This window comes from Priapulus caudatus, unplaced genomic scaffold (assembly GCF_000485595.1).
Source record: "Priapulus caudatus unplaced genomic scaffold, Priapulus_caudatus-5.0.1 Scaffold1337, whole genome shotgun sequence".
In the NCBI taxonomy this organism is placed as follows: Eukaryota; Metazoa; Priapulida; class Priapulimorpha; order Priapulimorphida; family Priapulidae; genus Priapulus; species Priapulus caudatus.
In genome coordinates, this window is record NW_014578398.1 from 78,465 (window position 1) to 91,162 (window position 12,698).

At 48.3% G+C, this 12,698-nt stretch overlaps 3 protein-coding genes across 3 annotated transcripts; 1 reads left to right on the forward strand and 2 right to left on the reverse strand.

The window, feature by feature from the left end:
- Positions 1-313: 313 nt before the first annotated feature.
- On the reverse strand, positions 314-1,251 carry LOC106816288 (zinc finger protein 512B-like; the record flags this gene model as incomplete). Its single annotated transcript, XM_014820870.1, is given in 3 exon segments — positions 314-418; positions 741-819; positions 1,124-1,251. Coding segments are annotated over 3 exon segments (303 nt in total), but the record flags the coding sequence as incomplete, so codon positions are not given.
- Positions 1,252-1,995: 744 nt separating this feature from the next.
- On the reverse strand, positions 1,996-6,022 carry LOC106816282 (zinc finger protein 512B-like). The gene is made up of 8 exons (XM_014820866.1): positions 5,993-6,022; positions 5,337-5,813; positions 4,640-4,709; positions 3,596-3,695; positions 3,228-3,387; positions 2,725-2,854; positions 2,084-2,173; positions 1,996-2,036 (listed from the first exon to the last, which is right to left on the reverse strand). The coding sequence occupies exons 2-8, from the start codon at positions 5,631-5,633 to the stop codon at positions 1,996-1,998; spliced, it is 888 nt and encodes a 295-aa protein (XP_014676352.1). The 5' UTR covers positions 5,634-5,813; positions 5,993-6,022.
- Positions 6,023-6,520: 498 nt separating this feature from the next.
- LOC106816283 (high mobility group protein 20A-like) lies at positions 6,521-9,530 on the forward strand. The gene is made up of 2 exons (XM_014820867.1): positions 6,521-6,541; positions 8,241-9,530. The coding sequence occupies exon 2, from the start codon at positions 8,241-8,243 to the stop codon at positions 9,528-9,530; it is 1,290 nt and encodes a 429-aa protein (XP_014676353.1). The 5' UTR covers positions 6,521-6,541.
- The last annotated feature ends 3,168 nt before the right edge of the window (positions 9,531-12,698 follow it).

Sequence of the window (12,698 nt, forward strand, 5' to 3'; positions counted from 1 at the left end):
TATGGGCCATGGAATAGTTCTGCGGTGGTATGGGCCATGGAATAGTTCTGTGGTGGTATGGGCTATGTAACAGTTCTGTGACAACATGTGACACGTGACATACAGCATGAACCAGTTCTGCAGCAAACCACGGAACAGTGCCGTAACAGCACAGGGCATGTAACAACAATACCATAATGATGTACGACACGTAACCCTGTTCCATAAGCATGCACGGCCTACGATATTCATCCAGCAATACGCGGATCATACAGCTATACATCCCATCCTTCATGATGATAGCATCCGAGAGAAATGCATTCTAGCGACTTACTGGGAACTCGCAATGTATGAAGCCATTCTTCTTCAGCTCCTGCTTCCAGGTTGAGAGCATCTCAGGAGTAACAGGAAGGAAGTCTGGTACTTTGTAGGGAAGAACCTGAGAACACATGTTAATTAATTAGATGTTAATTAATAGTGGTCACTGGTGACTTCAGGGGGCGGTCTGTAACAAATGCACTGACCAATTAATTAAGCATTGCCGCAAGTATGAGATTAACACAGATAATAATGCATTACACATGCCTATCATGCGTACGTATGCTGCACACACACACGCACAAACGCACGCACGCACGTGCATGCACACGCACACGCACACACACACACACGCTCGCGGACACACACACACGCACAAGCACGCGCACGCACGCACGCACGCACGCACACGCACACGCACACGCACACACACAGTGAAGTACCGTCTCCTTCTTGCTATCACGGCTCTTGCTGCCGGACTCTGCAATGTCTGAAGCCATCTTCTTCACGATCTGCCGAGCTCTGCAACAAACAACGAGTTTAATTAACGAGCATTAGCTGTTAATAGACACTATGCTGCATGATCATAGGATTCTCCTTCCTCTGTCTCCCCATCTTTCACTGATCTCACAGCATCCTCATCTTTCAACTACCTCACAGCTTCCTCTCTCTTCTTCCTGCACATCTGGCCTCTCCCCCCAACTACTCACTGATCCTGTCTCTTCCTTTCTCTGACCTTCCTACCCTTCCTCTCCCTAGTTTCTCTCCGCTCCTCCCTAGTTCCTCTCCTCTCACCCTCACCCACGCTCAGCGAGCTTCCACGTACTTCTCCGCGGCGTGCCTCCTCTTCCGCATCGGCGTCGGAGTCTCCTCCCCGTTCTCCTCCTTCACAGCCTCCTCCCTCAGCTTCTGGGCGCTCTCCTCCTTCAGTGCATGTGCTCGCATGTGGTAGGTGAGGCTAATGTGAGGAGTTACCTGCAGACAGCTGTAGTAATGCCGGGAGATGAACACGAGACTCTTCCTCTTGATCGTGCATTCTGGACAGAAGCAGTAACCATTCTCTCTCAGTTCCTCCTGTAAGCAAAACACATGCATGTAGCAATGGCAAAGCAAAACCACCTCGGCAGCTATATACACATACTTATATATATATATACACTTTATTACAAACACTATTACACACACTTACTATATATACATACAACCAGTCTTGCTGTGATAACAGGACCAAACATAATAATTGCCCCATTTTCCTAGACTTTTCAGAACGAAAACCCATTCTCAACAACATGCTAAACGTCACTTCAAAACTCCCGGATCTTCTAAATTTCAAAAAAACCTACAACGAACGTGAGTACACCCAGAACCCATGAGCCACACTGCACGCTTCCCGCACAGGGGTCGCCGTGACGACGGGAGACTGCGGTTACCTTCCACTTGTCGAAGACGTCGGTGGGGATGGAGCTGCGTGTGTCCGGGTCGACCTCCCGTTCGTCTGCCTCCAGCACCGCCTCATACTGCTCCTCGGTCAGCATCGCTTTCTTCTTGCTCCGCGGAGTCGTCGTCGCGGCAACCGTCGCCGGTTCTTCCGGTTCAGCGGTCGTTCGCGTGCGGATCGACGTCGGAGCGCGCGGCGTCGCCCACGCCCCCGCGCGGAACACCGGGTCGCCTCGCCGCGCGCTCCCAGCCTCCTCATCCTCATCCTCCTCCTCTACGTCGGACACCCTCGCTGGCTTCGGCTGCTTGGGGGCGGGGGCGGCGGGGGTGGAGGGGAGCGGGTGCTTGCGTGGGCGGCCGCGCGGGCGCTTGACAGGTGGCGGCGGCGACTCGGGTTCCTCCTGCGCGGTGGCGCCACCGGCATCGCCATCGGCAACAGCTGCTGATGAGGAGTGCTTCGTTAATGTCGACGTGTCTGTGTTGAAGCGGCCGAGCGAATCGGTTACACGCGATGCGAGGGCAGACGTCATACACACGCAATATCTAATGATGTAACATCGTACGTAAGATTATGAGCTATCACTGATCGTACGCTAGTTAATAAGGAACCCACAACTCTACTTCTCATCTCCCTTTAAACATATTATCTTGCTATCATATATATTTTTCTCACTTTCACACTATGCCACCACCACCCTGCCCCTGCACCACCACCCTGCCCCTGCCACCACCACCCTGCCCCTTGCCACCAGCCACCCTGCCCCTGCACCACCACCTGCCCCTTGCCACCACCACCCCTGCCCCCTGCCACCACCACCTTGCCCCTTGCCACCCCACCCTGCCCCCTGCCACACCACACTGGCCCCCCCCTTTGCCACCACCACCTGCTCCCTGCCACCAAACACCCTTGCCCCCACCACCCCTCGCCCCCTCGCCGCCACCACCGCCCTGCCCCCTGCCACCACCACCCTGCCCCCCCATCGTACTCACGTTCATTGTCGTCGACGACATAAGTGTCCCACTCTGGATGTGCATCCTCCATGTGACCCACCAGTGCCGGCTCATCGTTCTGGAACTTTCCGCAGAATCCGCACTGGAACTTATCGTTGCTGGGCGGCAGCTGCAGACGAGGAGAGCGAGAACAGGGTTAGAAAAAAACTTTTTAGAAAGCAGGCAGCAAGCCTACTCAACCCAGGAGGACAACAATCAAGCAGAAAGGAAAAGCATGACTTCCTTAATTTCAAACCCTGGAATATAATGTGAGTGGATGCCTGCTATTACTGCTACTGCTGTTGCTGCTGCTGCTGCTACTGCTGCTGTTGCTGCTACTACTACTGCTGCTGTTGCTGTTGTTGCTGGTGCCACTACTGTTGCTACTACTGCTGCTGCTGCTGGTGGTGCTACTGCTGCTACTGCCACCGCTGCAGCTGCTGATAATGATACAAGGCACCAGTGAGGATTCTTATGACATATCGCGACAGCAGCTAACTCACCCCCTTGCATGTGAGGTAATGTGCGCTCATCCCGGCGACCGATCGCATCTCACGGCCGCAGTACTTCAGCGGACATCGCACGTAGCCGTCGTTCCTGATCAGCGCCTGCCACGCGTGCAGCTGAATCGCCTTGACCTTACGCGGCTTCACCAGGGGGCGCCTGCGGAGACACACGAAACGACGGAGACGCGTCACCTCAATCCCGAATGCGACAAATCGATGGTCGATTGTCAATTGACGATTGTCGACAAATAGACTGTCGAGCGAGTATCAACAGTAACGCACGTAAAGTAACAGGGTAGGTGTAAACGCTCGCGCACGCCGCGCGGCGATCGGGTGGCGCCCTCTGCAGGCGTGCGCAGACTTACGGTCGCTGGGGTCGCTGGTAACCGGAAGGAAGTTCCTCTTTGGTTTTAACCTGACGGAAGTAAGTCTTCTTCCGCGTCTGCTGCCGCCCAAGTAGGTCCTCTGGAATACGAGAGAGATGCTAAATGTGACACGAGCAAACTCGCTGTTCGTGGTGGGTCAGACGTACGTAGAAATTGTAGGTATTTGGGATTTTTGTTTGGGGGGGAGGGGTAGTAAGTAAATCTGGTTAAATAATTTACGAACAAATATTGTATGTTAACAGAATCATCCGCCCCTCAATAAATGAAGATTAATTGGTGAAACAACACTTGCACTGACCGCAACTTCTGCTAAAATACCCACGTTCAGGGGTCGAAATAAGCGATGGTCCGATGGTCCGGGGCCATCAAATAATCAGGAGGACCATCATATTTTCAAAGTCAATGGTCCGACAGACCATTGAATATTTTGGACATATTTTACGGTAATTTTCTTTGAAGTTTCCACGTGCAATATTCCAAAGATAGTGCAGATTATGTTGAAGAGGAAGATGAACAAATATTAGATAAGATGGACATGATAGAGTGTGCCAAGAACTTGGCTTATACTCGCTTGAATTAACTGCTTGAATGAAAGAATGTTACTAATACTATTCCGGTGTTATGGGTTCAACTAAATTCTACTGAAATAACTTTATTAACCAATATACTATTAAAGTGAATAAACAATTACTGTATCGTTTGATACATTCATTGTAGGTGAATAATTAAACCATTTTATCACTATGTAAAATCTCTTTCTTATGCTTGCACGCGCATTACTTTTAGAGAACAATTTGAAATTTAGGAGGACCATCTCAAATTTAGGACCTTCTAAATTTCAAACTAGATGGTCCTGTGGACCATCTCTTTTTTCTCTCCTTATTTCTACCCCTGCAAATTTATTATTTTTCCCAGCAATTTTTTAAAATTTATTTTTATTGTAAGTGCACATCCACACAACAAATTTGCACCATTCAACTTGTTATCTCTAGTTCATCTTCACACGGGGTTGTAAAATCTGACCTTTAATAAAGTCCACAGTGACATCCTTTATAGAACGTTCCTGATCGTCCGGCTCTACCAACTCTGGATCCTGCATTGCAAGTAGAAGAAGAACACATGTATTGACAAAAGAAATTGTACATTTCAGTTGTTTCGTTCAGTTCACTGATATTCACTCACGTTATTAAACGATTAGCTAAAAATGCAGCCGTTAGAATAGTATTTCATTCAATTTACTGAGTACATATCGACATATCAGGATATAGCAAATTATCCAGCATCCATAGCTTCCGAGTAATTGGGAGCATTTAAGATTGTCAAGCAGTAGAAAAATATTTTAGGTTGTATTAATTAGGAGATATCAATTGGTAGGATGTGGGGCAAGCAAAGAGAATATAAACAGATGGTTCCTATGCAAAATGTATATAGGCAAGCACCCACCATCTAGTGGCCAGATGGGGTTTTCTTTGTTGATTAGATAACTAGAATTTTTTATAAAATATAAAACAATTGGCTTAATAATAAGCGTATTTCAGGAATTATCATGGCACTGAGAAATTCCACACGGAGCTTCTGATCATTCCACGTTAACATTATATCATGTTAGGGCAGTGTACAAAGGGCAAGGTATATAGTTACAAAACATCAAATGTAAACCCCACAATTAAACTATCTCCGCCCGTGTTTCACAATAGCCTGTACTAGTACTAGTAGCTACCTCGTTCGGCTCTGCGACTACATCATCTGTCTCTGGAGTAGCTTCCTCTATTGCCGACTGCTCTGTGGTTGAATCCACAGGTGCATCCTCTAGTACTAGTTCTATCATCACCACAGGAACTTCTGTTGCAATGCTCACAGCATCTTCTTCTATTGGCAGTATTGCCTCCTTACTTATTGCATCCTCATCTTCGTCTGCCGGTTGGTCTACAACCGTTTCATCTTCATTCTGATCAGGTTCGTCTGCTCTGCTCTCCATGTTGATCTTCTTGGATTTCCCACGTTTTCTACGAGGCATTGCTAATTATTTTAATAACCTACTTAGAGTAATTATAAAGTGTGGCGATTGTTTACGAAAAATATTATGTATATCTAATTCGCAGTGTGTCGTAGGAAGGTGTGTATCACTTTGCTGGTAATGGATCTTGATGATAGTTTACCATTAGCTCTTCTCAACGCTGCAGGTATCTGTTATTTCCTGGAACATTTGAGGCACATAAAATATTAATAAAACAGCTTATAAATAGTAGTAAATTAATGAATAACCACTGCGTGAATATACTGTATATCGATCAATACTAAAAAAGTTCATTATTAAGAGTCATATTAGAAAACGCACAGATAAAATATAAAAGTGACAAAAATTACGAAACTAACACAATATGGCGGGTAAACACCTCCTACAAATGATGTGCTCTCGCGATTTGAAACTATATTATTTAACCATCTTTGTTTTTATATGCTATAAAGTATCAAAATAAATAAAATTATTTTTGGCTTAATTTTTATGTACTATTGTAAAAAGTCGGCTTATAATATATTGTAACTCGCATGCTAAAAATATGTTCGTGTAGGTAAAACAAAAATGGCGGCGCCCTATATTAGACAAAAGCAGACTTTATAATTTATAGTTATTGCCACTGGGCTTGTCCAAATCATAACAAAAGTTACATCTACCAATTATATGTTGGCTCCGTAGGACTAGGAGTATTTATTCTTTTTAATTGTAAAAGATGTCTTTATATTACACGTACTTTCAATGCTTAAGTTGATGGGTTAGTAATAATTTGATTTTGAATTACGGCGTGGATATTCGTCCGAACATCGGACACCTGTTCGTATAACTATACGCTATTCGTCCGAGCAGTTGGTGCGCATGCGCTGTTCATGTTGCATGCCGCAGGGCGCACGGCACGAGTGCCAAAGGTAGGAAGTGTGAAGGTGGGGTCTGGGGGGTCATCCCCCCAGACAATTTTTAAATCTAGACGCTCTTTAGGCTGGGGGCCCGTAGCGTTTTGCTACGGCAGCCCTACGCCTACGGCTGTGACGCTCCTGCATACATGCGTTGCGTATGTGGTTATACACCATAGATAGTGTTTGGTACTATCACTCGCGTATATATACGAAACCGAGCGTATAATAATAGAACCGAGTCGGTTTATAGTTAGTGTTAGGGTTAGGATTAGGGTTAGTGTTAGAGAGTAGGCGCCTCGCTAGACTAGCATTATATTACATTTATGTAGTACAACATGAACAGCGCATGCGCAACAACTGCTCGGACGAATAGCGCATACGAGCGGAACAGGTGTCTGATGCTCGGACGAATATCCACGTTCTTTGAATTTGAATTACCACTGACTAGGGCTCATAGGGTCTATGTCCCCCAGGTTACTGCCGGAACATACCCTGGGTACGGTCCGGTATACCGGAACGTACCCTGGTCACTATTTGGTATGGTTAGGGTTAGGATTAGTGTTAGATTTAGGAAGTAGGCGTAGGCGACTCCCTAGACCGAATAATTCTGTCCCATATAACCTTTTTTATATTTTGGTGAGGGTTATTAGGACAGAATGGGGTTCATTGAAATTTTGTGAGATCGCATGCAAAATGCATGCGCTGCGAATGCTGCCCGTATGCCGCTATTGGCACGGAAAAAAACCTACCGTTCCCTTCTATGTGGCTTTACCTTGCTACTGATATGTGTATACATTCACTTCAATCGTTATTCACTTCTTAAACGATTGTTTTTCAGAAACCCGCTTCATTCCACTTTTGTAAATCACATTCACCATTTTCAAACAATCAGACCAATCAGAGCGAGTCTTACAATAGCCTGGTTCTTGCTTGTATCTGTGGCGCTGCAGGAGGGCTGATAGAATCGCTCTGATTGGTCTGATTGTTTGTAAATGGCGAATGTGATTTACGAAAGTGGAATGAAGCGGGTTTCTGAAAAACAATCTTTTAAGAAGTGAATAACGATTGAAGTGAATGTATACACATATCAGTAGCAAGGTAAAGCCATGTAGAAGGGAACGGTAGGGTTTTTTCGCGGCAATAGCGGCGTAAGGGCCGCATTCGCAGCGCATGCATTTTGCATGCGATCTCACGAAATTCAATGAACCCCGTTCTGTCCTAATAACCTTCACCAAAATATAAAAAATGTTATATGGTACAGAATTATTCGGTCTAGCGACTCCCTAAACTCGTTAGTGGACTAGGCGAGGTACGGTCTGGCATATTACTTATTAGATAGCCGGCCGTAGTACCAGGTTACGTTCCGGTATACCGAACCGTACCCATGGGGGACATAGACCCTCTCAGCCTCACTAGGCCTAGTCTACTCACTACTGTACAGTACTGTACACACAATACAGACTTACAGTATCCGTATGTATTATTAATGACATAATATGTTCATGGTATTACTATTAGAATTTAGTCGTAACCCATTATTTCATTGCTCAGACACTGCTCAGCTATTTCACTTGATATCACATTATGAGACTGCAAGCTAAACATTAACAGTTTTATTTAAAAAGTGTACACTTTATACAACTGTACGATTACTTATATCTTGCGATCTATACTATTTTGCTGATGCTACAACGATTTTGCAAATTCTCAGATGTTTCCACGATCGTCTCACCACTGCTATGCCTCTTGGATGATAACGACTTCCGCGGGGGACTCGCGAGGCATGGATGAACCCGATTCGTCCATCTCGAACGACTTCTGTACAGTGCTGGATGACGGTAGCGCCCTCCCGGGAATTCTCGACGCCCCCGGCGTCGCCACGCAGCTGCAGAGCGACGGCGCCACCGTCGACAACAACATCCCGCTTCTGTCGAACGTCGTCGAACTCAACCCCGTCTCGCTGACCGTCATGGGCGGCGAGACGGAGGCGGCGGCGGCGCCCCCTGGCGATGGCAACCTGCTGTCGGGCGTGAACTTTAACCCGGACATCGCGACGGCGAACGGCGTCCTCGTCGACACGAGCAGCGGACTCCTGTGCGTTCCCGTCGGCGACGGCACCTACCGCGTGTACAGCGCCGGCGACAACCTCGCCGACCTCCAGGTGGCGCTAGGGACGCAGCTGCCCGACGCCGCGCCCGACGCCGCGGCGACGGGCGAGTACCTACAGGACGTCGCCGCGGACGGTGGCGCCACGGTCGCGCCGCCGCCGCGGAAGAAGCGGAAGAGCGGTTGGCCGAAAGGGAAGCGGCGGTCGAAGCTGCCGGTGGCGCCGCCTGACGACTCACCGCGGCCGCCCGTCACCGGCTACCTCCTCTACTTGCGGAAACGGCGCGCCGAGCTGCGGTCGTCGAACGGCGGCGCCCTCTCCCCGGCGGAGATCACGCGGCACATCGGCAACGAGTGGACGCATCTCGGCGCGTCGCAGAAGAAGGAGTATCTCGACGAGGCCGAGCGCAGCAAGACGCGATACGTCGCCGAGATGCAAGCGTACCGCGCGACGGACCAGCCCGCCGACGGCTCGCAGCTTCACTGCGGCGTCTGCGACCAGTACTTCGTCACGCTGCACAACAAGCGCGAGCATCTCCTCGGCAAGCAGCATCTCCGCGCGATGCGCCGAGGCCTCGACGCGCCCGCCGCGCCCGCCGCCACGCCCGTCCCCGCCGCGCCGCCGCAGCAACCCCCCGTCGACATGCAGGAGTACACGCTGAGCGTCCTCGCGGAGAATCTCGCGCGCGAACGCGAACTTCGACGGCTGCGTGCGGCCGCCGTCGACCTGGAGCGTGACGGCGGCGTCCTCTATAATCAGGTGTACGAACTAAAGGAGCTGCAGGTGAGAGCTGAGCGGGAGCTGGTGACGTTGAAGGCGTGGGAAACAAAGCAGCAGAATCACATCGACCGGCTAACGATGGTGCCTCACCTGTTCGGCATGATTAACTTCTGACGACGTCCGCGTGCGTGTACATAGAGACACGGGTAGTGGCGCCCCCTGCGATGAGTTCTGTTTGCGCAGGCAGTGCGTGGGCGGCAAGGGAAACTTGTGTTTCGACTCGCGGGTGAATGTTGCTGTCTTTTTAGTGTGACGAGGCGTCTATCCGAGGAGGAGCGAGTGAAGCATTGCTGCTGTGATAGGTGTCTTCTCTCATTCCTTCCTCTCTATTGGTTCAGCTTGTGATTTCGTGACTGGACCAACACAGTTGTGGGTTGGCACAGTATCAGGGCAGTGACGTCATGCTCATATCTCCCAGGTACTCATTGTTTCTTCTCCCAGAGAATAAATTCAATATATATATATATATATATATGTGGTTCTTAGCCTCTTAGGTTGCACGATATTCAGTTGTTATATTTAAAACAAAAGAGTAATCTGACATTTAGTTTTATACAAGCGCTTTCATCTTTATAGAATCTTCAGGTGCATAACTATTTACAATGTAAAGTGTAAATAGTTATGCACCTGAAGATTCTATAAAGATGAAAGCGCTGTATATATATATATATATATATATCTTCTCGTCTACTTCACACATTATTTACATTGGAACCTGTCCTCTGACTGTTCTATTTCTCCATCTAACAATTTTCCTGTTGTCATTGTTGTGCATGTGTAACCACAGATTCTGTTATGGTATATTATATAAGCAGGATTGTGAACCCTCTAAGCAACTAATGCAAATATAGGATTTATGATTTTTAAACCTGAAATTAAATGGTCTGAGTCATGCACCACATTCGTTCTTACTTTCTTCTAATAATTTGTGAGAAAAGGAAAGGGGGTTTTGCGGTTAGTTTGGGTTAACAGTTCAGGATACTGGTTATACAATCGTGTTTGAAACTATGTAGCGTATAGCAATCTCGCGAGGTGGTATTCTTTCGTGTTCCTGGCAAGTTGGCCTGCTGCCAATATGGTTATGAACTGATATTTCTGAATACCAGTTGTATACTTCACGGGGGATCAGATGCATAATCCATGTTTGTGTTACATTCACTGCTGCGTGCCAAGTTCGAATCACGACCCTGGGACACAACGTGACAGATTACGCTCGTAAGACATACCCGCATTGGCTCAAACCTTAGCTCAAACTTTAAAACAGCTGGAACGAGCCCTCTATGAGTTTACATTGTATGTGTAGATAAACTGCCATCCTTATCTCGTGCTATGTCCGCTGTTTGCTTGACTGCCTGTATGCGTCCCTTTACTAAAGTACAAGTAGCAACGCAGTGTGAGCTGTGGGGAAGTTAGGGAGCAATAGCTGTACTGTTCCAGGTGCAAGCAAGTTGCAGGAAAGGTTTCAGAATCAATCCGGGATGGTGTCAGAGGTAGCCAAGGAATAGTAAGGGTGGTAGAGACAACCAGGGACTGGGCAAGGCGGTAGAGACAACAAGGGACTGGGTAAGGTGGTAGAGGCAACCAGGGACTGGGTAAGGTGCTAGTGGCATCCAGGGACTGGGTAAGGTGGTAGAGGCAACCAGGGACTGGGTAAGGTGGTAGAGGCAACCAGGGACTGGGTAAGGTGGTAGAGGCAACCAGGGACTGGGTAAGGTGTTAGAGGCATCCAGGGACTGGGTAAGGTGGTAAAAGCAACCAGGGACTGGGTAAGGTGGTAGAGGCAACCAGGGACTGGGTAAGGTGGTAGAGGCAACCAGGGACTGAGTAAGGTGGTAGAGGCAACCCAGGAGTACTCTGAAGTGTCTACCCTTGCTTAGAAGGAACCATCTAAATTATTTCTACCTAAGGAGGACCATGCTCGGTTCGGTCAGTGTCCCACAGCTAGAAGATTATTATTATCGAGTTATGCTGCATATACTTATACCACAGAGCCGCATATCTGCTGGATTCTGCTGGTTTAATATATAGCGAGATAACAAGCAAATGTCACAGTGTGAGATGGCGCGGTCCGTCCTATCTGAGAATACACAAGTCATTGCTACCCGAGAGAGAGTATCAATGGTCGAGCAGCTTGTCTAGCAATTAAATACACACACGTTATCATATATATCACAGATCAACAATAATGTATACACACGCACGGACGCATATCCTCCCACACACACATACGCACGCACGCACGCACACACACACACACACACCGACACAGAGGGACTGTGTGTTCGTGTCCTCGTGGCCGTCTCTGTACGTGGGTAGCGCGTTTCCGTTGATATATTCCACACACGACGACCTGTGCTGGCGTGAGCGACGTACTCCAGCGGGGAAGAAAAAACAGATCAATCTATTCACCCGGTGGCCGGTTCGGATGCAAATATAGGTCGTGTTTTTATTCCTGCGTCTCGTGAGGTAGTCTAGTGGGTACACGTCGCGTGGTGGGGAACAGCGTGCAAGGCGTTCAGTGTGTGTGTGTGTGTGTGTACAAGCTGTTACAACTGCTATCGTTGGCGACTTCAAGATAGCATTCTGTAGCCAGTGGATCTACCGGGGGACTTCAGTTTGGACTTGATCTCGCGGATAGGCGTGCGTTTGTAGCAGTTGCTGACTGACACATGACCAGTAGATGGCAGTAGTGACTGTAAGAAGGGTGTCCGTGAATTAAGGGTAGATTGCGGTTTGCTGCGTTGACGCTTACAGATCAACGAATCTACGTTCAGCGTTCAGGTATTTTAGGGTTTCGTTTGTGCGTGCGTGCGTGTTGTGTGTGCGCGCGCGTGTGTGTCTGTGTGTGAGCGCGTGCATGAGCGCACGCGTGTGTGTATGTGTGTATACGTATGCGCGCGCGTGCGTGTGTATGTATGTGTGTGTGTATACGTATGCGCGGGCGTGCGTGTGTGTATGTGTGTGTGTGTGGGTCTGTGTGCGTGTGTGCGTGTTTGTACACGTGTGTGCGCGCGTATATGTGTGTGCGTGTGTGTGTATGTGCGTTGTTGCACCGTTCGATTTTGCTAGATTTTTAAGGCCGACAGGTTTTGGAATGGGCACGACAGTATTTTACGCGCTTCGCATAATTTGTCATCGTAAATTCGAGCCCTGTAGGATTGTGAAGGACGACGCTTGGGGACGAATGTCGCAGGGAGATGTATTGGTGAGCGTGTGCGCGCTAGCGTGTCAGAGTATAGTAACCGTGTGATGGTGACTGTAACATACGCACTGCTCTCTTCC

Coding starts and splice junctions, on each gene's coding strand:
- LOC106816282 (XM_014820866.1), bottom strand. CDS start 5,633: ATGCCTCGTAGAAAACGTGGGAAATCCAAGAAGATCAACATGGAGAGC. Junction 4,710..5,336: donor TAGTCGCAGAGCCGAACGAG/GTAGCTACTAGT, acceptor CTTGCAATGCAG/GATCCAGAGTTGGTAGAGCC. Junction 3,388..3,595: donor TACCAGCGACCCCAGCGACC/GTAAGTCTGCGC, acceptor GTGTCTCCGCAG/GCGCCCCCTGGTGAAGCCGC.
- LOC106816283 (XM_014820867.1), top strand. CDS start 8,241: ATGTTTCCACGATCGTCTCACCACTGCTATGCCTCTTGGATGATAACG.